General features: G+C 41.1%; 1 protein-coding gene across 2 annotated transcripts in view; it reads right to left on the bottom strand.

Annotated features, from left to right (window-relative positions):
- Positions 1-274: 274 nt before the first annotated feature.
- Positions 275-23,507, bottom strand: part of LOC128822736 (transportin-1-like) — a 174,811-nt gene continuing 151,578 nt past the window's right edge. The window contains exons 25-26 of one of the 2 annotated variants that reach the window (XM_054004547.1): positions 21,711-21,853; positions 275-1,858 (exon numbers count right to left, since the gene is read on the bottom strand). In XM_054004547.1, the coding sequence (XP_053860522.1) occupies positions 21,746-21,853 (108 nt within the window). In that variant the 3' untranslated portion in view covers positions 275-1,858; positions 21,711-21,745. Of the gene's footprint in view, positions 1,859-4,859; positions 4,902-21,710; positions 21,854-23,507 lie in introns of those variants that run through there. The other variant, XM_054004548.1, reaches the window with a different exon arrangement.

The following is a 23,507-nucleotide window of genomic DNA, read 5'->3' as shown; positions in this document are numbered from 1 at the left end:
TTTTGCAATGCAAAGGTGAGAAAAGAAATCTATAAAAAGGCTGTTATGGCTTAGTTTTGTTTTGCAGGTTAATTATGCAGCACTTGAAAAATGGAAAGCTGCAGTTTCACCTCTGACCAGCACAGTTAAGTCTCTCCATTTTCCTTTAACATCATGGGATACACTTTAGGCAATCTAAATAGAGACTTGCCATTTTCAGATAAACACAAGATCAAGTTTACCAGTTAGGATTTCACCTTCACAGTACATAAGAAAAAACACATTGAAAGAAAAGTAAAGGATTACTTTAACAAAGATTTATTCACAGGAATACATGTAAGTAGAGGAAAAAAAGAAAAAAAATCAACAGAAAAGCTAAACAAATGAAATGAAGAGGATCCAAACCAACTTTCACTCTTTAGCTTTAAACTTGCACCCTTGTGCATTTAATTATATCACAAAGGGCCACCAACACATGCCAATACATTATAGATACCCTGTATTACATCCACTAACTTAAACATCTCTAAGATCATGCTGTGAACAAAAATTAAGCATAAAAGGTAATACATTGAGTGGGAATAAACACAAATATAGCAACTGTCATCAACTTCTACAATTGTCTTTATGTGCGAATTAACATTTATGCAGCCTTTAACAGGTCTTACCATGTAAATAATTTTTAGAGATTCTGCTAAAAATCACTAGCATATAACCATGCAGAAAGCACATCACACTGACAGCACAGAGGCAAATATTTTGCAGTTATATCAGCTTTCCACATTGTGCAGGTTACACACAATACAATATGAATCTTAATCTTAACAGATCCTAAAAAGGTATTTTAAGGCCTAATTGTTAACTACAGTACTTTATAACTATATTCTTAATAAAAATAAGATCCACAGAATCTCAGAAAAATAATTTTAACTGCAGGGCTATATTGAATTGGTAAACTGCAACATAAGACTGATGCCACATAGGTAAATGTATACCAATTTCATTCTATGTGATGCAAGCATGCTACTTTCCCACTAATTTAAATTACCTCTGATCACTATGAGCCAGAATGCATGCCTGAACCTTACACTGCATGTTAAGAATAATGCCTTACTCTAGAAATTAAAGCTAATTAATTACAATAACCAAATGATGCTACTTTAATTTTTTTAAATGCAAAAATTAAGATGTGACTCTTTCCTTTGATTTGTCCCTCCCCTTACCCCAAAAATGAAAGGAGTGAGTGACTCATTTGCAGCTTGCAGGTTACTTCATTTTGTCCAGCTTAACCTCTATTAATTTTCGACAGGGTTTCTATATTGTACACTGCAAGTGCCTGCTCCTAATACTGACACAAGCTGCATTTTAACTGTACTAATTTAATTTGAGTTATTCATTAACATGCAAATTATCTAGGAGTCCCATTAAGCAGGATGAAATAATGTAGAAAATCCTTACTTAAAAAAAAACATTAAAAAAAGAAAGCCTTTTACTGTCTGTGACCTCAATTTGTAGGTTTCCTTTATTGTGCGTAAAATAGTTTTTCTCTTTATGTATCCCTATGGTTCAATTATATGGTTCTTATTTCGGTACAATTCCCCACAATAATCCAGAATGTGCTGTTTTGTTAATAGACTTTTTTTCTTCTTCACATCCAGTGCAGAGTTGTAATAGGAGACTATTTCCACCGACAAAGGCTCCAGATGTTAAAACATTTCCCAACATCGACTTAATACAGTGACAGCAACACCTCCCTCCCACCCCTCCCAGTAGGGTTGGGACTGTACTGTATTCCCTACTGGTTTACCCTTCCCCCCAGTAAAGGGTAACATTTTCCCTGGGTGCAGAGTCTCCCTCATAGTCTCCCAGACTGAAGGACCTGTAAAAGGAAAATATAGAGGTATAGTTAAATCTTATCTTGAACCTTAACTGACAGATCAGTGCATAAATAAAGAGCTTTTTGCCTTTTTTAAGGGGTAGGTGCCAACCTTTAATGCAAAAACAAATTTAAGCCTAGATTTTCTCTTTTAAGGAAAGAGCCCATTTGTACCAAATAAATTCATTAAACAACACCATTTACTTTAAAGCTAGACTGACAATTCCACTATTGTGGCTTAGATTTAAGATAAAAGCAGTCCTATATATTCTAACAAGCCTGTGCCTTTTTAGTACAAGATTATGAGGTAATGTGGTGGTTTTGCATGAGAGGCATTTACGGAAGTGATGCAAAGCTTCCTGCCACTAGGAAGCTGTACACGCCTCTGTAAAAAGCACGTGTTAAAGACGAAAGAAACCCGAGAACTTTCCGTTCCGGCAACCAGGTAATACGGCCGGCCCAGCCCCTGTCTCGGCCAGGCTGAGGCCGGATGGCCCCTGCCGCGGGGCACCCGCTGGGCCCCCACCATCAGCTGCCGGACCGGGCCGGGCCATGGCTGTGATTTCTAACATCTTGCTGCTGGGCCAGCCCGCCGCCAGCCCGGGGCCGAGCTGAGTCTGCCAGCCCCAAGGAACAGCCCCGGGCCGGGCCGGCTCGGCCAAAATTCTACCACCGTTGAGATTCATCCACAACCACCGGGCAGGGGAGAGGAGAACGCCATCAGTCTCCCCCTGGCTGCAGTTCCCGCCGCAAGCTACCAAACCCAACTGGGGTCAGGTGACCATCTGCAAGCTCCGGGCGAGATATTAACTCTTTCAGTACTTCAATCCTCCCTCGAGTGAGAGAAAATAACAAAAGGCAGACAATATAGAAGAACAACATGAAAACACTGAAGTCAGTGAAGAAAAAGTCAAGTCCCATATGGGAGGGATGAGGAGATGCCTTCATCTTGGGGCTAAAATCCTCTTATAAAGCTATAGAGAAAAGCTTTCCCTATAACGCATGAAGGTATGAGGAGATAAAAGTGTTCAAATTGTAAATATCGAACAAAAAACTCCATGATAAGTAAGCAAATGTTAAAGTAGCTGTGATCCTATAAGTTTGAACAGAGAAGGAGAAAAGAGTGATGAAAATCCTGTGCCCCCAAAAAGAAAGTGATTTCAGAGATAGATAATAAGAACCTTTGCCTTTAAACAACTCATCTTTAAAACAGTACCCCATAAGTTGACATAAACCATAAACACAACTATGAGAAAAACTTGTAGAAAATGAGAGGGATTTCATGATTGCAAATTTTCCCGGGTGGCTGCAATTCCTGAGAATTGAAAGCCACGAGAAAACTGTTTTCTTGTGGAGAAGTCTCCATAACATTAACAAAAGAGACTTCTCTCCCTAGGTAAACTAAAGAAAGACTATTCTAAAAGTGATAAACTAAGTGAAATTTTAAGTTTTGTTTCTTTACATTGTCATTGAGAAAGAAAAAGTTGTAGGGGTAAGAGAAGTATCCAGAAAGTTTTGTTTTGGATCCTATTACTTTTTCTTTTAGTTACTGTTAATAAATTTCTTGTTATACCCTTTTAAAGTTTTGAGCCTACTTTACCTTTCTCCTAATCCTATATCACAACAGAAAATAAGTAAGCACATTCTAATAAATACACTAGTGATTAACCAACACGGAACCCACTACAGGTAGTTAGAGAAAGAATATTAAACATACCTTATACTAACCTAACAATTTCACTTTTAGATGGATTAAACAAGATGTTTTGTACTGAGGAGCCATTATGGCTGAGACTAATTGCCAATTTTACCACTTTGGAATCCTCTCCATTAGGATGAAAAAACTCACTTATTTCAGAACTAAAATTCCCTAATTTATAAATATGTAAATGCTTGAAAATTATTCATTTTTTTAATCAATTTTTCAGATAAAAATGTAATTCAATTTCTTATGTCACTGACTGACAAATCTTAGGCTGTCTTTTAAATAGTTGTCCATTCAACAATACAACAGAATTGCATGATTCACTCACATAATTTCAGCATAAAAATTCTAGAGCAAGTATTAAATTTATATAAAGACTGAATGCATAAATACAATTTGCCCTCTTTTTCTGGGTAGTATAATAATCTCTTCACAGTATCACACTACATGTGGAAAGCTTGATTTATACATTGTGAACAAACAGCATACAAAGCAAGGTGGTATAAGAATAAAAATATTCTAGAGTGCACAATCACTGTTCTTTTCTGAAGTTGAATCATTCTCCAGACAGAACTATAACAATTATGAATTGGTGCATAAAGTGGAACATGGAAATATTAAACACATCAGCATGCACAAAACATTAATGTTTACAGTCAGGAAAGTTACAGATTACATACAACACCAGGCCTGCTTACACCTAACAGCATGCATTTTTCTCAGAGGGGAAAAAGGATTTTTGCACTGGAGTTAGTGGGGCTCATTGATAGAGCTTTAACTACACTGAAATGGGGAAAGGGACAAAACCAGGCTTGTCAGAGATGATCAGTGGGATGGCACACCCAAATCTGAGGGACTGAGTGCCAGTGAGATTCTTCAATCTGCCACACAACGTATTGGCTACAGTGAACCACACTTGAAATGTTTCTGTACCAATGCGCACAGAATGAGGAACAAGCAAGAGGAGTTCAAACCCTTGGCCCAGTCCCTGAGGTATGGCATCACTGTGTCCTAGTTTTGGCCAGGACAGGGTAATTTTTTACAGTAGCCGGCAGGGGGGCATGCCCAGACCCTAATGTTATTTGATATCATCTCACCTCACTTGTGAAGGGAGTAGGGACTCTCTCCTTTCCAGCCAGTGGCACTCTCTCCTTTCCAGTGGCAGGTGAAATGATCCAGCATTGTTTGACTTTCTATGTAAATGATTTCTTTGTCTTATACCTTTTGTTATTAATAATGTTGGTGTTACTGTTTCCTTATCTCATTGCTGTTTCCAGTAAATTGTTCTTATCTGGACCTGTGATTTTCACATTTTTGTGCCTCCAATTCTCAACTCCATCCCTGAAATGGGAAGGGGAAGGTGAAAGGAGAGGGAGTGAGTGAGTGAGTGGCATCTACCTTGGAAGAGTCTCCAAGGCGCTGTGAAGTACTTTGGACCTGATTAGAATAAGAGATCTGATAATTAGGATGCCTTGGCAAGAACAGACAGATCTTTGAAGACTGAATCAAGACTGGCTGACAGGAAAAGAAGAATCAACTTCTGCAAGCAAGAGATGTTGCAAAATGTATAAGTTTGTTTATGTGATGATTAACCCAATCATTGTAGTAAAAAATTACTAGCCTTCCTAGAATAGTATATAAACATACGTAGTCCACAATAAATTCGAATTCTGATCAACAGTCTCCCTGTCTCTCTCCATCACCGATAATTGGTGCCCCACGTGAGGAGCAAGGAACAGCCTATCTGGCTGCAATCGATGAGTCCCCTGGAACTGGAAGTGCTGGTGCGAGAACCAGGAGCGGGCCCAAAACAATCCCACCACGGAGAAAGGAGGTGAGCCAGGGGAAACGTAGGACAAAGTATGTCTAAAGAAGAGAGGCGTTTTTGAACTAATGTGTGCTTTGCTTGTGAAACATGGCAAATTTTTGCCAAACCTGGACTCCTCTATTTTTACAACTGCTGTTTGGGATGATGTGGGGGTGAAGCTCTATGATTTAGCTACTACGGGATATGAGCCAGCAATGTGTATGCTCCCGTCCTGGAGAATAATTTTTGAGACATTGAAAACGTGTTATATGTAACAGGTATAATTCGCGCCATTTTTAGCATGATATATATAATATTAAATAGTTGTTAGAATGTACCCTTTTGCATTAGAAGCCCCCCCTTCTCAGGCAAAACCAGGTGTATGTTGAAACCCGATTTACAAGCAAAAGGATGTGGCTCGCCAGGAGATGGGCCTTATCTGAAGCGATATGGAGACACCCAGGCGCTGATCATCGTGTGAACGACCTGAGATGGACATCAGGAACATCCCCCCCGGGCCGAGACATGTGAATACCGTGTTCCCGTAAATTTCATCAAGAGTTTCAACGACAACTGACTTCGAATTGTTCTACCTTGTCGCCGAGAAGGAAATCTCATCAACTTATGGGACTCTGAATGAAACAAAGGACTGAATGCCGAAATCCTGGCTTCAGGCAAAATTTTCCCTATAAAGATTGCTTGTACCAGGATGGTGGTGTGGGAGCATAGGGGGAAACCTCTGCTGAGGCTGATCTCTGTGTCTCGCACCCAGTGCCGATCCCGGGCTCGGCACTGTCCTTTTCCTTGTGGCTGGCTAAGTTAGATCTCTATTGCTAAAATAATTTTTTAATTTTTTTTTTAAATTCGGCTGGATAATTTTTCATATATAACAAAAAGCAAGAGCAGTCTCGGGCTGTATCCTCTGCAGATACTGCCAAGGCCCCCCACCCTGCTGTCTCTCCTCACTCTGACTCTCCCTGCCCACTTGAAACTGGCACCTCTGATACTGAAGAGGGCCGCAGTCATCAACCTCACCCCTGCCCAGACAAAGGAGGGGAAGGCATCCTTTCTCACAGTCGTTAGCAGTTTATATTGCTGATCTCAGCTCTAGCAGTGAGGAGGAGGGGGAGCCCTTTGATCCAGAACCAATAGATTCAGATTATGAGACTGATCTATTCCCTCTTGACCCTCATGATAACTGGATGCAATTAAAGAAAAAGGCTCTTAAGTAGGAGGACCCCCGAACGTGCTTTGGTTGCGGGAAATCTGGGCATTTGAAAAAGGACTGTTCCAAAAAGGGTGAGGAAAAAATTTTCCGATATCAGGAAACCGGAGCCAAAGTGCGGAGCACCACCACGCAAAGACACAGATGCCCCAGCCGATGCCTCAGAGCAGACCCCCACAAGCCTCAGCCCAGTCGCCGCCCCAAGCAGCCTTTGCCGGACCACAAGCAGCCCCTACCAGACTGTCGCCAACCTATGTGCAGCCACTCCAGGCAGTGCAGGACTGGACATATCAACCAATAACACGGTAAAGTTGTCTGATTGCTCAGTTTTTTGTCTCCCTATAGGAATCTATGGACCCTTAAAACCTGGTAACCACGCTTTCCTTATAGGCAGATCATCTACCTCAGTACCAGGGTTGTTTGTGCTGCCACGGGTCATTGAGTCAGTTGGGGAAATAATGATCATGGCTTGGACCCCCCAGCCGCCCCGTGAGGTCCCGGCAGGGAGCAATATAGCCCAACTCATACTTGTCCCGGCAGCACCCCTATCTGCACCCCCGATAGCTGAACAGAGGGGAGGGGGGTTTGGTTCCACAGAGGTCACACAGATTTTTTGGACACAATGTATTACATCTCAGCATCCCACATGCCAATGCAAAGTGACTCTGAAAGGCAGGGACATAATTTTAACAGGACTCCTTGATAGTGGTGCAGATGTGACTGTTATCTCAAAAAGCCAATGGCCCAGTGATTGGCCATTAACGACTGTGCCTCAGGTGCTCTCAGGCATGGGTGGGAATAGCCAGAGCCTGCAGAGCCAACACTTAGTGCAAATTAAAGGCCCTGAGGGACACCTCGCTTTAGTCAAACCCGTTATATTACCAGTTGCTTTCCTTTTTAACAAAGTAATTTTAATGTGAATCTTTTGGTACAGCTATTTAGTACTATATAACTAAATTTTTATTGTTTTAGCCTTCAGTGTTTATATCCCATTATTTTTATTAAGCCGAACTTAAATATATCACACAAGCAATCTTTAAAAGCTACAAGAGTTTAATTCTTACAGTAAATTCATGTTGCTACAATTTCAATACAGTTGTTCACTTGCATAATTACTGTGAAAAATGCATATTTTATGATTGGCTTTTCGCAAATGTTACAATGAATATTATATGTGTAATGTTGGAAAGTTATGCTGTATTAATTCTCTCAAGTAGTGTGTTAAATGTATTTTTAGGTTATAACACAATGTTAAAATAGAAACTATACTATGTAAGATACTTTTTAACTAGCTCAAGGAAGAGATGAGATAATCAAGAAATTCTTCACACACAGATGGCAGTGGCGGGGCCCATAAAGAGTTATGGCCTCCTTATCGGAAAAGACAAACATTCTTCCACCTTCTCTCCGTCTTTATGGAACCACCAGGATTAAGGAGAAGAAGTTGACAAAAACCAGAAAAGCTCTTAATTTGCAAGGAATTTATGCATCATGTATGGGATGTATGAATATGCAACAGGCTATTGCTTTTAAGGTTATTCCTTTGTTCACAAGGCATGCTTATCGGGCTTAAGGGCCCGAGAGCATCCGGACGTCCGTAATTCTTTGCTTTTTATTATCTTGCAATTGTCCTAACTCTAAATTTTTATTACTCTAATTGTATTACTATTTTTATAAACATTTTATTATTATTAAACTTTAAAAAATTTAAAAACCAAATGATTGGCGTTTTTCACAATTATGGTAGCAGAGGATGGTTCTTAACACCTCTCTGCCAGTGCCTTAGGAGAGTCAGAGTGAGGGAGACGCGTCCTGCCCTGTTAGGCAGCCTCACTGTGCTCCCCTGGTGTGACCGACAGACGCAGGTTACGATCCAATGGACAAAAGGAAACAACAAGACAAAGAAAAGGGAAGGGATTCCCTAAAACCGCGGTAATTAGCCCCTAAGACTAAAGTGTACACGTATTTGTTGGGACGGGGCGGATAAAGGGGGATGAATGTGTGTGAATGAGAGGCGGGCTGGTTATCCCAGACCTGCTAAGCGAGAGCGGTAGTCTCCCATGCTGCGTTTCCGTCTTTTTCGCGAGAAAAGCGGCCGGTAAAGAGACGAAGCGAGTGATAAAAAAGAGTGAGAGAATCCCCCCTCCCCCGGGGAAACTGGGACTGGGTCTCAGGGAAAAAGTGGGACCCCTTGGTGGGGGGGGGGGAATAAAAGGTAATTAATTGGGAAGAAAAAAATAATAAAAGGTAAAAAGAGGGTTTTCTTGGCATAATCTATTGGGGAAAAATAAAAGGTAAAATGTGTGGGAGGGGCCCCTAAAAATTCTGCTGGATTGAGGGATAAGAATGCCCAAGAACATCCAGGATTAAACCTGCTGGGTTGACGGATTAATATTCCAAGAGCACCCAGAATTAAGTTTGCTGGGTTGAGATATTAATATTCGAGAGTACCCAGAATTAAGTTTGCTGGGTTGAGATATTAATATTCGAGAGCACCCAGGATTGAGTAAAAATTTTGCCGGTTTGAGGATAAGCCTGAGAGGATCTGGGGTTGGGAACAACAGAGCTGGATTGAGGGGTATCCAAGAACACCGGGACTGGCCAGGGACACCTAAAAGTGTAATAGGTGTGATGAAAAATAAAAGGTACCTTGTTGTTGTAGTTGTTTCGTTGTGTGTAAGAGTAAGTGAAAAATAAAGTTGAGTGAATGTGGACGAATGAAAGTATATGTAATGTAGATTGTTTATTTTAAGCTTTATTATAGTTCCTCGGAGGAAAGTGTATTGTATTGAAAAGTAGTGTGAGAAAAAGGAGGTTTTTTGAGAATATAGTCGAAAGAAAAGTGGTATTTAGGTAGTGAGAGGAAAGTGAAAAACAGAGACAGGGGGTGAATAGATAAGATCTTGAAAAACGGGACAGAAATCCAGGAGTAAGAAATTATCAACAGAGATACCCCAGGATAGTCCCCTGGGAGTTATGTTAGCCAAGTGGGAAAAAAACCCTTGTACAAGAAAAAAGGACAAAGAAAAGATGATACAATTTTGTATGCTTGAATGGCCAACAAAGGAAATAAGATCTGACCACGTTTATTGGCCTAGATATGGTTCTTTTGAAAGATGGATTTGTCAGGCTCTAAATGTATTTGTAAACTCAAAGGAACCGTTTAATCCAGAAGAAAGAGAATATGCCACATGTTGGACAGGGGATTTCAGGAAAATAAAAAACTTTAAGGTAGCAGAAATCCCCGAAACAAAACAAGAAAAGAAAATAAGGGAAGGAGAAGGGAGGGGAGCAAGAGGAAAAAAGAGGAAAAGAAAAAGAATGGGATCCTTTACAAGTTATACCCCCTCCCTTCCCATTCGCGCCTGCACCACCTGCGGCCCCAGCGCCGGTTTTAAGTCCCAGCGAGCTGCTCCCTTCAGCTCCGCCGGCCCCGGTGTCAGTGTCTGTCCCGGCCCCAGCGCCTACCCCAGGTCCTGGCTTGCCGCGTGTTCATGCCCCAGTTTCTGTCCCAGGCGCGAGTTCGCTGCCCGCGGCGGCGGCTCTGCAGGTTCCCGCCCCGCTGCCCGCAGCAGCCACCCCGCTCTCTCTTTTGCCACCCGCCGCTTCGGTACTGGCCTCCGCCTCACTGCTCGCGGCTGCCCGACCAGCCCAAAGGGGCAGCACCTCGAGGAAAACAGCTTTTGAGGCACAGCAGGGGAAAGAAGAGACCCCAACCGAATGGTTAGACAGACTTAGGAGAAATATAAAACAATATTCTGGAATAGATCCTGAAACTGATGTGGGAAAAGCTTTGTTGAGAATTAACTTTGTTACAAATGCTTGGCCAGATATTAGAAAGAAATTAGAAAAAAATTGAGGATTGGCATGATAAACCATTAGAGGATTTATTGAAGGAAGCTCAGAAAGTTTATGCCCGGAGAGATGAGGAAAAAGCTAAACAGAAGGCAGAAATTATGGCAGTCACCATGAGAGAAAACAATTACAAGAAAAATCAAAAACACACAGGCACTACTCCTAGATATGACGGTTGTAGAGACAGGGGAACAGAAATGAATAAAACCCCAATACAAACCAAGCCTCAGGAGCATTCCAGGAATGTCTGTTTTTACTGTGGGGGCGAAGGACATTATAAGAGGGACTGTCCTAAACGGGCAAAAGATCTGAAAATCTTCAAAGAGATGAACACAGAGGAAGAATAGGGGTGTCAAAGGCTCTATTTTCTAGGGGACAAATACCATCTGGAGCCTGTGATGACTTTAAAAGTGGGTCCCCAAGAAGAAGAATTGGAATTTGTGGTAGACACAGGGGCAGAAAGAACCTGTCTGTTAAATATTCCAAAAAGTTATAGTGTGAGCAAAAATACTGTAAAGTAACAGGGGCAAGAGAAGAGAGTTTCACAGTTCCTGTCATTAAAAATATGGCAATTGAGGGAAAAACTAAATTTTAAATAAGGGATGTCTTATTAGTCCCAGGGGAGGGTAGCAACTTATTAGGACGAGATTTACAAGTGAAATTAGGAATAGGGGTTATCCCAGAAGATGGGAAGATGACAGCTAGAGTTTTAAAATTAGGCCAAGAGGATAAAGAAAAATTAACAAGGAAGTTTGGGCTGGAGAAGGAAATAGGGGAGGATGCTTCATACGGAGCAGATGGCTTCATTGAGCTGTTGATTCAGCTAATTCTTTTCCCTTTGCTGTGTACAAGTAGTTAAAACTATTTATTCCAATTTGCATTGTGATTTTTCATCTTGAAATACATAACTTGCTGTACTCTAGGATTGAAAAACTAGTTTACAGCTGTGACATAGCAAAACCTGGTTTTAATTTATTTTGAGTCGAGGCAAGGCTATTCAATCAAGTGGTTCTCAGTGTGTAAAGTTTGCGGCGTGGGTTTTTGCTCTCCCCGGCTGCACGTGGCTCTTGGGAGCCCGGCTGTGGCGTAGCTTCCACGTGCTGCCGGGGTTTGCTGCCGCGGGTTCCCGGACACGGCTCCGTGTCTCGGGTGCGTGGGCTGGCCAACCGCTGTTACCGTGCGCTAGGGACCCGGCAAAGAGGAAGGAATTTGTCCATTTACTCCGTGCTTGGCAGGAACGGTTTATTGGTCACGTATGGCGGCAACAAAAGTTAAACTAAAGGTAACACCAGCTGATTAGTAGGTCAATGAGAAACATTTTTCCTTCCAGCCAGTCCTTTTTCAGGTACCCAAAGGTGTTTTTGCTGTCTTAGTTTTTGTTTTGTTTGTTTGTTAGTTTTTCTGGAAGTACTGATTACTTGCAGTGCACCTGGAACAGCAGCTAGAGTTGTGCATGCATAGCACTTCTGAAAAATAAGGCTCATTTTTTTACCCAGAATTGGAGGTGACTACATATATAAAAGGGAACCTACAAAGCTAGACGAAGAAAAGGTTTCAGTATCTTCTAATGGAAGCTGTTAATTTGTTACTTTCAGCATTACTGTGGGTGTGTGACACACACATAAAAAAGATGGGGGGGGGGGTCTCTGCTTGCTGTAGGTTTTATTTCTTGAGTGAGTTGGAGAGCTGTGAGGAAGTTGTGGGTTCCTTGTGTGGTTTATCCAGGCCTGCAGGGAGGGCTTGGCCATGATTCCCTCTGTGCTGCAGGTAGCCCTGCAGCATGGCAGCAGTCACTTGCCTCTGGTGAGTTTGCAGGCAAGATGCTTCACCACTGCAGTGCTCAGGTGCTGTTTCCTATTATGACATTAAGGTTTAAATTCAAGAGTGCCTCTTCCCATCCAGTTATTGTTTGTACCACAGGAACCTCTTTAGACAATGTATCCTGGCAGTCAAAGGGAGAGTATTGCAGAGATGAATTCCTTACTTGCTGTCCCCCCACTGTATTCATATTTTGTCCATTTCCTCTTCAAAATATGGATTTGTAAAACTCATACTCTGTGTCCTCAGATGCCCTTCCCAAATCAAACCTTGTCTTCGTTGCAAATTGCATTACACTAACTAACACTGCCTTAAATTTTTTAGTGCAGGCAGGGTCACTTTGGAAGTAAGTTGTTGTTTATCTTGTTCCTGCGACCTTTTCAAGCTTGTGAATGGAAAAATTGTGATAGCAAAGCAAGTCTTTAGTTTTAGCACTGTGTCAGCTGTGACCAGCTAGTAGCCTAAGGGAAGGGTGCTGTGAATTGCATGCTTGCAGAACACATATAACAAAGGTAATTTAATTTGTAAAGAAGTTGAAAAAGGGGGAAGGGGTGATTGGCAGACTCACCTCTCCGAGATGTTAGAATGAAGACTGATGTTGGAAGGTGGACTGATGTTGGAATGTAGATGTTGAAATGTGAAGAGAGAAAGGGAGAGAAAGAGAGAGAAAGTCACCATGCCCGTGGCTGTCTGTAAGTTCTCCCCCGCTAGGTAGAGTGACAACAGGGTAGGAGGAGAGGCCAAGAACAGAGTTAAACGCAAAGCTGTGAAAAAGAAGAGATAAGGATTAAAGCAAAAATAGTTGGCACTCCAAAACCTCACAAAGTAGGTTTTTTTGACAAGATTTTTTTTCTGTTTTTTTTTTGTTGTTGTTAAGAAGAGGAGGCTTTTGTTCTAAAGAATGGGTCTGTAAGGCTAAAACAGTTAAATGTCACCCAAAAAGTAAAAAGCAAGAGATGTGATACATCTTGTGTTAACTAATTATAGCTCACAGGAAGAAAAATTTGCCTCTGCAGCTATTAACACAGCTGGATACAAGAGGCAGCTGTAGAAAAACAGTTTAGTTAAACCCAGGAAGTTTTGAAGAAAACTAATGGTAAAAGTTAATGCAGTACTGTCTTTTAACACTGTGTTATTAAGAAGTCCTTTCCAGGTACTACTAAAGCAGCAATCCGAATCACAGAAAGAGGGTGAATTCATGCCAGCAAAATCAAAGAACTTGTGAAGAAACTTGAGGAATGGACTATCACATCTAAACCGGGTGAAACCAAATTGACTTTCAACTGGGACTGGGTGGTAACGGTTTGGGAAGACCCAAATGATCCAAGGAAGGTACAAAGAATAACACCTAACTGAGAAATAAGGCAAAGCTTACATCACTGGTTTTAAGCACTGCGTGAATAAGCCCCTACTGCCACTTCAAACAGGAGGATCGGGACTGTTTTAGTCAAAGAGTTCTTATATTCTGGCGTTAGCCTGCGACTTGTACAGGGAAGAAGGGAAATTAGCGTTAATACTATACTGTATACTTCTTTTGATTCATCCCATTACTGGACACGCTAGCTGGGTTATAAGTAAATGTTTAAATTATGGGAATAATTGGTATTGGAGCTCACAAAATCTATGTTCTCATTGCAAGAGGTATTGAGTACTGAATCTATCCCCTATACAGATAGAACTCAAAACAACTGAAGTAATAACTTAGTTTTGTGGATAGGAATTATCAGTGCCTGTTGACTGAGAGATACCTGAGGAAGGGTAGGAAACCACAGTTAAGGAGTGTCAAAAAGGACTTGCCTAAAAAAAAAAATTAATCAAAAGGAGTGACAAGGGAAACAGAGGGCAAGCCTGGATTGACCACTGTACTCGCCACCGAGAAGATCACACATACCTGCTATGGGAAGCAACTCCATAGGCAGGGGAGGTGGGGGTATAAGCCATACCAGACCTCTGTTATTCCTGTTTCTATCTCTCATTTGTTGTCTTTTACCTTTCGAGATACCGGCAAGATCGTGTCACAAATGCTACAGAAAGTATTACATGGAAAGAAACCAACGTTCCTTTTTTGTTACACACACCCATGTCAACAACCACTGTTATAACCCATCCAAATTAAGTACCTGCAGGCAAAATGGGGAAAAATACAAGATTACAAGGAACTTAGGAAAAAGCGGTAATAGATGGGGCATTGAATGTCCAAAAGGAGAGAGATGGATTTGTTTTACATTTGATCTCAGAGATATAGTCCAAGATTCAGTAAAAAGGCAATTAGTAAAAAAAAAAGGTGATACCAGCACAGCAATCTAGCTCTATATTGACCCCAAATTATATACTGAATAGTATTATAGGACTCCAAGTAGTTATAAAGATGATAACAAACAAAGCCGCTCAGGCATTGAAATTAATATCGAGTCAGCAAAGCCAAACAAAAACTGTAGTGTATCAGAATAGGTTGGCTTTAGACTATTTATTGGCTGTCGAAGGGGGTGTTTGTGGAAAGTTTAATATATCAGATTGTTGAAAACAGATGACAATAGGGAGGTCATCCTGGGAAAAACAAAGGATATAATAAAAAAATTATAACCCAGGTATCAGTCCAAAAATGGGAAAACAAGGTCAAAAACTAACTGGTGGGGTAATGTATTGAGAATGGGATGGTGGATTAGGATACTTCCGTTTATGTGTTACAACTGTTTTGATGTTTCTTCCTTGTTTAATCCCATGTTTTATTTAATTACCAACAGAGTCCAAAGAATGCAAGTGGATAAGAAATATTGCTCAAGCCAAATGATTTATAAAGAATAAGAGGAGGGATTGTGAAAAATGCATATTTTATGATTGGCTTTTCGCAAATGTTACAATGAATATTATATGTGTAATGTTGGAAAGTTATGCTGTATTAATTCTCTCAAGTAGCATGTTAAATGTATTTTTAGGTTATAACACAATGTTAAAATAGAAACTATACTATGTAAGATACTTTTTAACTAGCTCAAGGAAGAGATGAGATAATCAAGAAGTTCTTCGCACAGAGATGGCAGTGGCGGGGCCCATAAAGAGTTACAGCCTCCTTATCGGAAAAGACAAACATTCTTCTACCTTCTTTCTGTCTTTATGGAACCACCAGGATTAAGGAGAAGAAGTTGACAAAAACCAGAAAAGCTCTTAATTTGCAAGGAATTTATGCATCATGTATGGGATGTATGAATATGCAACAGGCTATTGCTTTTAAGGTTATTCCTTTGTTCACAAGGCATGCTTATCGGGCTTAAGGGCCTGAGAGCATCCGGACATCTGTAATTCTTTGCTTTTTATTGTCTTGCAATTGTCCTAACTCTAAATTTTTATTACCCTAATTGTATTATTATTTTTATAACCATTTTATTATTATTAAACTTTAAAAATTTTAAAAACCAAGTGATTGGTGTTTTTCACAATTACCTTAGTGTTTAACTGTTATATGACAAATTTTCCATAACTTTTTTGTAATAATAGAATTTAAATGAGTTAATTCTTGCTAAGATTAATCTTTGTTTAGTCTCAGGGTTATTAACTTTAAGTTCTGTTAAATATATTTTTGTTATGATTTACTGAAGTTAAGTTTTAGTGAATTTGATTTTAAGTTTTGTTAAAGTATACCTGTTTGAATTATAAGATATAATTTCTTTGCTATACAAGGGAATGACATAAAGCCTGAATGAATTTTTGTCAAAATTTGCTCATTTAAATTATGAGATACAACTATTTTGTTATACAAATAGGAACAATTTTTTATTTTATTATTTATAAGTGGTACTGAAGAATGAGTAACAATTTTATACTATGATTGATATCAGTTGTAAGCTGTTTAATGCCTTTTTTGTTACTATTTAGCGAAGATAAATGACAAAGCCAGCTGCTTTACAAACCTTCACATACTGTTGTATAGCTATTTATAAGACACGTATTATTTTAAAGAACTTTCCTAACTACTATTACTAAGAGGTTTTTAGAATATATTCAAGAGCCTCTTCCAGTTAGGGCCTGGGCCCTGGCCAAGTCCTAGCCTTAACTAGTCGAGAAATATACCAATAAACCCAAGTGTTTTCTACACCAAAACTATGCTCAAGTCATTTTGACTTGCCAAATTTTGACCTATAAAAGCTAAACCTCCTTTTAAAGTGAATTTGGAAAACTTACCCAGGAATAGTTCTCCAAGCCCTCACTTTAAAATGAAGCTTGCCGATTGTGAAAAATGCGTATTTTATGAGTGGCTTTTCACAAATATTTAAATGAATATTATATGTGTTATGTTAGAAAGTTATGCTGTATAATTCTCTTAAGTAGTGTGTTAAATATAGTTTTCGGTTATAACATAATGTTAAAATAGAAACTATGCTATGTAAGATACTTTTTAACTAGCTCAAGAAAGAGATGAGATAATCAAGAAATTCTTCGCACAGAGATAACAGCAACAGGACACATAAAGAGTTACTGCCTCCTTATTGGAAAAGACAAACATTCTTCCACCTTCTTTCCGTCTTTATGGGACCACCAGGATTAAGGGGAAGAAGTTGACAAAAACCAGAAAAATTCTTAATTTGCAAGCAATTTATGCATCATGTATGAGATATATGAATATGCAACAGACTATTGCTTTTAAGGGTTATTCCTTTGTTCTCAAGGCATGTTTTTGGCATCTTAGTGCCCAAAAACATCCAGACATCCGTAATTCTTTGCTTTTTATTGTCTTGTAGTGTCCTAATCCTAATTGTCCAAATTTTTATTACTCTAATTGTATTACTATTTTTATAACTATTTTATTACTAATAAACTTTTAAAATTTAATAAAACAAGTGATTGGCATTTTTCACACCAATTACTACAGACTCTAAGTAATAGTATAATATTTAAGCAATTGATAATGCATTGTTTTAAGTCACCATTCTATTTTTCATGTACTGCTAATTATACATATTATCTGATTTATTTTTACTTAGTATAAATTTATTGTTTTGTCACGTATTGTTTTGCTTTTATCTTGCCTTCATGTTCATAACACGAAAGACATATGCTATTGTCCAAGATTGAAAATCAGGATGTTTTCTATCGCCATCTGTGTAGCAGTTGTCTTCTAGGCAGTTTTCCTTTTCTCCGATTAATGGGCCCATCAATGTCTTGGCACATGACTCAGAGATAACTCCCTCCAGGAGCTGTTTCTGTTTAACAGGTGATCAAGGACCCACGGCATGACTCAGAATGACATCAGCCCATTGTGAGATGCTCTGCACAGGGGGGAGAAGCTAAGCATTCCCACCTAGATATATTCTGGGATTTTTGGGCAGAGAGGCAGCCTTTCCACAGGTTCCCAAGAGGACACTGTGATAAGTTAGAAAAGACTCTTTGTTCATCAAGAGAGAAACCAAAGGAGAAGCCTTGTGTAGATAACAGAAAACCGCCAGACAGAAACTAGCTAGTATGTTGATTACTTAAGCTGATTGTGTAACTAGAACTTAGGTGCATATAACATATAACCTTATATGGAAAAGATCATTACAAGGCAGTGGACTTTCACCGAGGAAGAAGAGAGGAGCCTTCCTCAAACGACTACCAGAGAGTAAAAGAAGACCCCCTAGCAACAGAGGGCGCAAGCGCAGAGTACACCCAGAGATACCGCAGACACGGAAGAAAAAGAGTATAAAAAGAGTGCGGGAAGGTGGAAACGGTGTGAGCCGTTTGCGGAGCGGTAACTCCCCGGCTGCACCCAGTGCTGTTTGCTTGCCATCGCCTGCTGTAATCAATAAATTTCTGATTGACTCTTGAAAGGCTGAACAAATTATTTGCCTCAATTTATAACAGACACAGCTGGGGTTTTCCACTGGACTGACTGCACCTTTTCTACAGGACCACTTCTCCAACAGAACCACATCTGCCACTCCAGGAGGACTGCAGCCACTCCAATTTAGACTGCTACCAACACGCTGGCCAAAGGGGTGTCAGGTTGTATTCTTTGTCAGTGGTTTTCCTTTTGTATTATTGCATATGTCTTGTTTCTTTTCCCTTTTCCCAATAAATTGTATTTCTGACTTGGAGTCTCTCACTGGTTTTGCTTTCAAACCAGAACAGCTATTTAAAAAAAGCCAAAAAAAAGGGAGTATAGCTGCTCAAGAACTTTACACTAATATTTACACTAAATTTTTTGAAATCAAATCAAATCAAATCAAATCAAATCAAATCAAATCAAATTTGATCCCTTACCCTCCTGAAGCACCCTTGGAGCCCCAAGAATGAGAGCTCCGGGATTCTGTGAAAATGGATTTTTGTGTTAATTTTAAATACACGGGAAAGAATCAGTCTACAACTTAATATGTTTCTCCCTATCATTCTGTATATAAGAATCAAACCTTTTGGTACAATTATACTTCTGGCAGTCCTTCTAAATTCAGTAATGCCCCCCCTGTGGCTGCCATCACAAATGTTTTTGGTTTGTGGAGATTGGGCCTGAGCCTTTAGTGGCTGGGGTTTGGCACCCTAGCTAAAAGATTTTTTTAGGATAGGTATGCATGTGATGATTTTGATAATAATTGTATTAATCATGATACCTTGCTTGCTTCAATGTGTACAGAGAATAATTAATAACACCATTAAAGGAGTGTTTTTGGTTGAAAAGAGAAGAGGGAGATGATGTACTTTGGACCTGATTAGTGTAAGAGATCTGATAATTAGGATGCCTTGGCAAGAACAAACAGATCTTTGAAGATTGAATTAAGACTGGCTGACAGGAAAAGAAGAATCAACCTCTGCAAGCAAGAGATGTTGCAAAATGTATAAGTTTGTTTATGTGATGATTAACCCAATCATTGTAGTAAAAAATTACTAGCCTTCCTAGAATAGTATATAAGCATACGTAGTCCACAATAAATTCGGATTCTGATCAACAGTCAGTCTCCTCGTCTCTCTCCATCGCCAATAGCTCTGAATTGGGGAGTACTATTCCTAAACCACAACACAGTGGCATAAATGACACCTGGTGGCATGAGTCCTGTAACTGGAGTGCCATGTTGGATGGTTTCAGGCTCTTCAAGGGGGATAGGCAGGGCAAGCAAGGTGGGGAATGGCACTGTATGCAAAGGACAGGCGAATGTAGGGAGCTTGCAGTTGGCAATAGCACGGTTGAGAACTTGGTAAGGATTAAGGGACAATCAAATGATGTGGATATCATCGAGGGAGTCTACTATAGACCACACAGCCAGGACAATGACACCAATCATAGAATCATAGAATGTTAAGGGATTGGAATGGACATTAAAAATCATTTAGTCTCAACCTCCCTTTCCATGGGCAGGGACACCTCCCACTAGACCAGGTTGCTCAAGGCCTTATCCAGCCTGGCTTTGAACACTGCCAGGGTTGGGGCATTCACAGCCTCCCTGGGCAACCTGTTCCAGTCTCACCACCCTCACAGGAAAAAATTTCTTTTTGAAATCTAATCTAATTTTCCCCTTTCAATTTGTACCCATTGCTCCTTGTCCAATCATTACAGTTCCTGATGAAGAGTCCCTCTTTGGCTTCCCTGTAGCCCCCTTCAGATACTGGAAGGTTGCTATGAGGTCTCCACACAACCTTCTCCAGGTTTAACAGCCCCAACTTTTTCAGCCTGTCTCCATAGGCAAGGTGCTTGAGTCCTTTTATCAATTTAGTGGCCTCCTCTGGACTTGCTGCAACAGTTCTATGTCCTTATGTTGGGGACAACAGAACTGTATGCAAGGGAGGGGGTCTCACAAGAGCAGAGTAGAAGGGGAGTGTCACCTCCTTCAACCTGCTGGTCATGCTCCTTTGAATGCAGCTCAGGATTCTGTTGGTTTTCCGGGCTGCGAGCACACATTGCCAGCTTATGTTGAGTTTTTTATTAACCATCACCCCCAAATCCTCTGCAGGGCTGCTCTCAATCACTTTGCCCAACATGTAGATGTGTCTGGAATTGCCACAATCCAGGTGTAAGACCTTGAACTTGGCCGTGTTGAACTTCATGAGGTTTGCACAGACCCACCTCTCAAGCCTGTCCAGGTCCCTCTGGATGCCATCCCTTCCCTCCAGCATGTCAATCACACCACACAGTGGGGTTCCGCAGGGCTTCATCTTAGGCTCATTTCTCTTCAACATCTTGATAAATGACTTGGACGCAGGACTTGAAGGGATACTAAGTAAGTTTGCTGAAGACACTAAACTGGGAGGACCTATTGACTCCCTCGAGGGCAGAGAGGTTCTGCAGAGAGACCTTGACAAATGAGAGGGCTGGGCAATCACCAACTGTATGAAGTTCAACAAAGAAAAGTGCAACATTCTGCACCCGGGATGAGGCAACCCTACATGTACAGACAAACAGGAGAACAAGAGGCTGAAGAGCAGTGCCACAAAAAGGGACCTGGGGGTCCTGGTTGATGGGTAGTTGGATTTGAGTCAGCAGTACCCTGGCAGCCAGGAGGGACAACTGTATCCTGGGATGCATCAGGAACAGCATTGCCAGCCAGGCAAGGGAAGGGATTGTTCCATTCTGCTCTGCGCTGGTGCGGCCTCACCTCTAGTCCTGTGTGCAGTTTTGGTCACCACAATATAAGAAAGATATAAAGCTATTAGAGAGAGTCCAAAGGATGGCAACAAAGATGGTAAAGGGTCTAGAGGGGAAGCCATACGAGGAGTGGCTGAGGTAACTTGGCTTGTTCAGCCTGGAGGAGACTAAGGTCAGACCTCATTGCAGTCTACAGCTTCCTCATGAGGGGAAGAGGAGGGGCAGGCACTGATCTCTTCTCTCTAGTGACCAGTGACAGAACCCGAGGGAATGGCATGAAGCTGTGTCAGGGGAGGTTTAGGTTGGATATCTGGGAAAGGTTCTTCACCAAGGGAAGTGGTCACAGCACCAAGCCTGCCAGAGTTCAAGAAGTGTTTGGACAATGTTCTCAGGCACATGGTATGATTCTTGGGGTGTCCTGTGCAGGGCCAGGACATGGACTTGATCCTGGTGGGTCCCTTCCAACTCAGGCTATTCTATTGTTCTATGATTAACATAACATTCTTTTTTCAATGTCAAGGTAATATATTATGTGGTTATGAATGCATTTAACTTCTCATTGCTAAAGTGTCTTAACAAACTTGCTTTCCTATCCTAGGGCAATATCCCTGCCTTAGACTACAACAGTCATCTACTAATTCATAAGTCATAAGGGAGCCTGCTACTTTAGCATGATGGCTTGAGGATTATAATAATCATTTTACTTATTAAACAGGCACTTTGTTACACCTACATTTCCAACCTTATCTTGATGCACTACTGTGTGTATGGAAAGATAGTTGTTCCAACATATCAGTAAAATTTTATTCTAGTGAATTAGTTATGTTTCATATAATATAAACAGGGAGGAAGACTTGTTATACAGCTCTGTTTAGCAAGGAAGATTCACGTACTTACCTCTAATTGTGGGACTGCAGCCACAGTGCATAAGGTTAAACTCCATAGTAAGCTGCAAGGCGCTCTTTTAAGGGAAGAGGAAACTGGTCAGAGAAACGCCTCCAATTCTCATCCCCAACTTGATTTTTAAATCCATGAAGAATCTACAAATGAGAGGGGGGAGGGAAATCAAAATAATCATTAAACAGTAGATACACGATCATTATTTACTAGCAGCATATGCAGTAAGCAATAAACTGCTGGATTCTGCATCTGTCCATTTGAATTTTTCAGTTTAATATTTAAATGTTACTAAGAGAACAAGGAAGTCCAGGAAACTTCCTAGCCTGGTTTGGTCTTTGGACTACTATTCATTGCTTGTCCTCCATGTGAGTGGCAATGAAGTCACAAAGAGTAGTTCAAGGGTGATCAAAAGAGACTTTAAGCCCTTGGGATGGTTAGTGAGGGAAGCAGGAGCACAGGTTATTTTTTCCTCTGTTCTTCTAGGTGCAGGCAGTGACATTGTAAAAAACAGATGGACCCAGTCTACTAATGCATGGCTCCGTGACTGGTGTTACTGTCAAAATTTTGGTTTCTTTGATAATGGGATGGCCTACATGGCACCGGGCTTGCTGGATTCAGATGAGATTAATCTTTCTCAAAGGAGGAAGAGGATCTTGGGTCAAGAGCTAGCAGAGCTTATTGACAGGGCTTTAAACTAGATATGATGGGGGAGGGGGACATCATCAGGTTTAACAGTGATAAGGTATGGGATAGCATGCCATCTCACTCATAGTAGATGGATGCTGGAGCCAGCAAGAGATGCCCGGAGCCTAAAGAAGGATCAAAGGTCAGCAGGAGAGAACCTGAAGGGCAGCACAAAGGAATTCCAGCCACTCCAGACAGAAAGTCAGCTTCATCCGGGGCCCAACATAAATGCCTCTATGCCAATGCATGCAGCATAGGGAGCAAACAGGAGGAGAAAGACTTATTGGCATCACAGAGACATGGTGGGATGATTCCTATGACTGGAGTGCTGGAATGGAAGGATACAGGCTCTTTAGGAAGGATAGCCCAGGGGAGATGAGGAGGGGGTGCTGCCCTCTATGTCAATGACCATCTAGAGTGCATGGAGCTCTGCCTGGTGATGGATGAGGAGTTGACTGAGAGCTTGTGAGTCAGGATTAAAGGGAGGGCAAGGACAGGTGACATTATAGTGGGGGTCTGCTAAAGGCCACACAACCAGGAAGACTGAGCTGATGAGATTTCTGCAGACAGATAGGAGTGGTCTCATGTTCACAAGCCCTGGTCCTCATGGGGGACTTCAACCACCCTGACATCTGTTGGAGGGATGATGCAGCAGGGCACAGACAATCCATAAGGTTCCTGGAATGTGCTGATGACAACTTCCTTCTCCAAGTGAAAGAGGAATCCATGAGTAGAGGTGCTATGCTGGACCTTGTTCTCACCAACAAGGAGGGGGCGGTCGGGAATGTGAAGCTCAAGGGCAGCCTTGGCTGCAGTGACCATGGAATGGTGGAGTTCAAGACCCTTGAGGCAGCAAGGAGGGTGCACAACAAGCTCACTGTCCTGGATTTCAGGAGAGCTGACTTTGGCCTCTTCAGGGATCTGCTTGATAGAGTGCTGTGGGATAGAGCCCTGGAAGGAAGAGGGGCCCAAGAGAGCTGGATGATATTCAAGGATTGTCTCCTCCAGACTCAAGAGCAATGTATTCCAACAGAGGAAATCAGAGAAGAACACCTGTGTGGATGAACAAGGAGCTCCTGGACAAACTTAAACACAAACAAGTAGCTTACA

The sequence above is a fragment of the Vidua macroura genome (assembly GCF_024509145.1).
Source record: "Vidua macroura isolate BioBank_ID:100142 chromosome W unlocalized genomic scaffold, ASM2450914v1 whyW_random_scaffold_38, whole genome shotgun sequence".
NCBI classification, from domain to species: Eukaryota; Metazoa; Chordata; class Aves; order Passeriformes; family Viduidae; genus Vidua; species Vidua macroura.
This window is presented reverse-complemented; position numbering and strand designations above follow the sequence as displayed.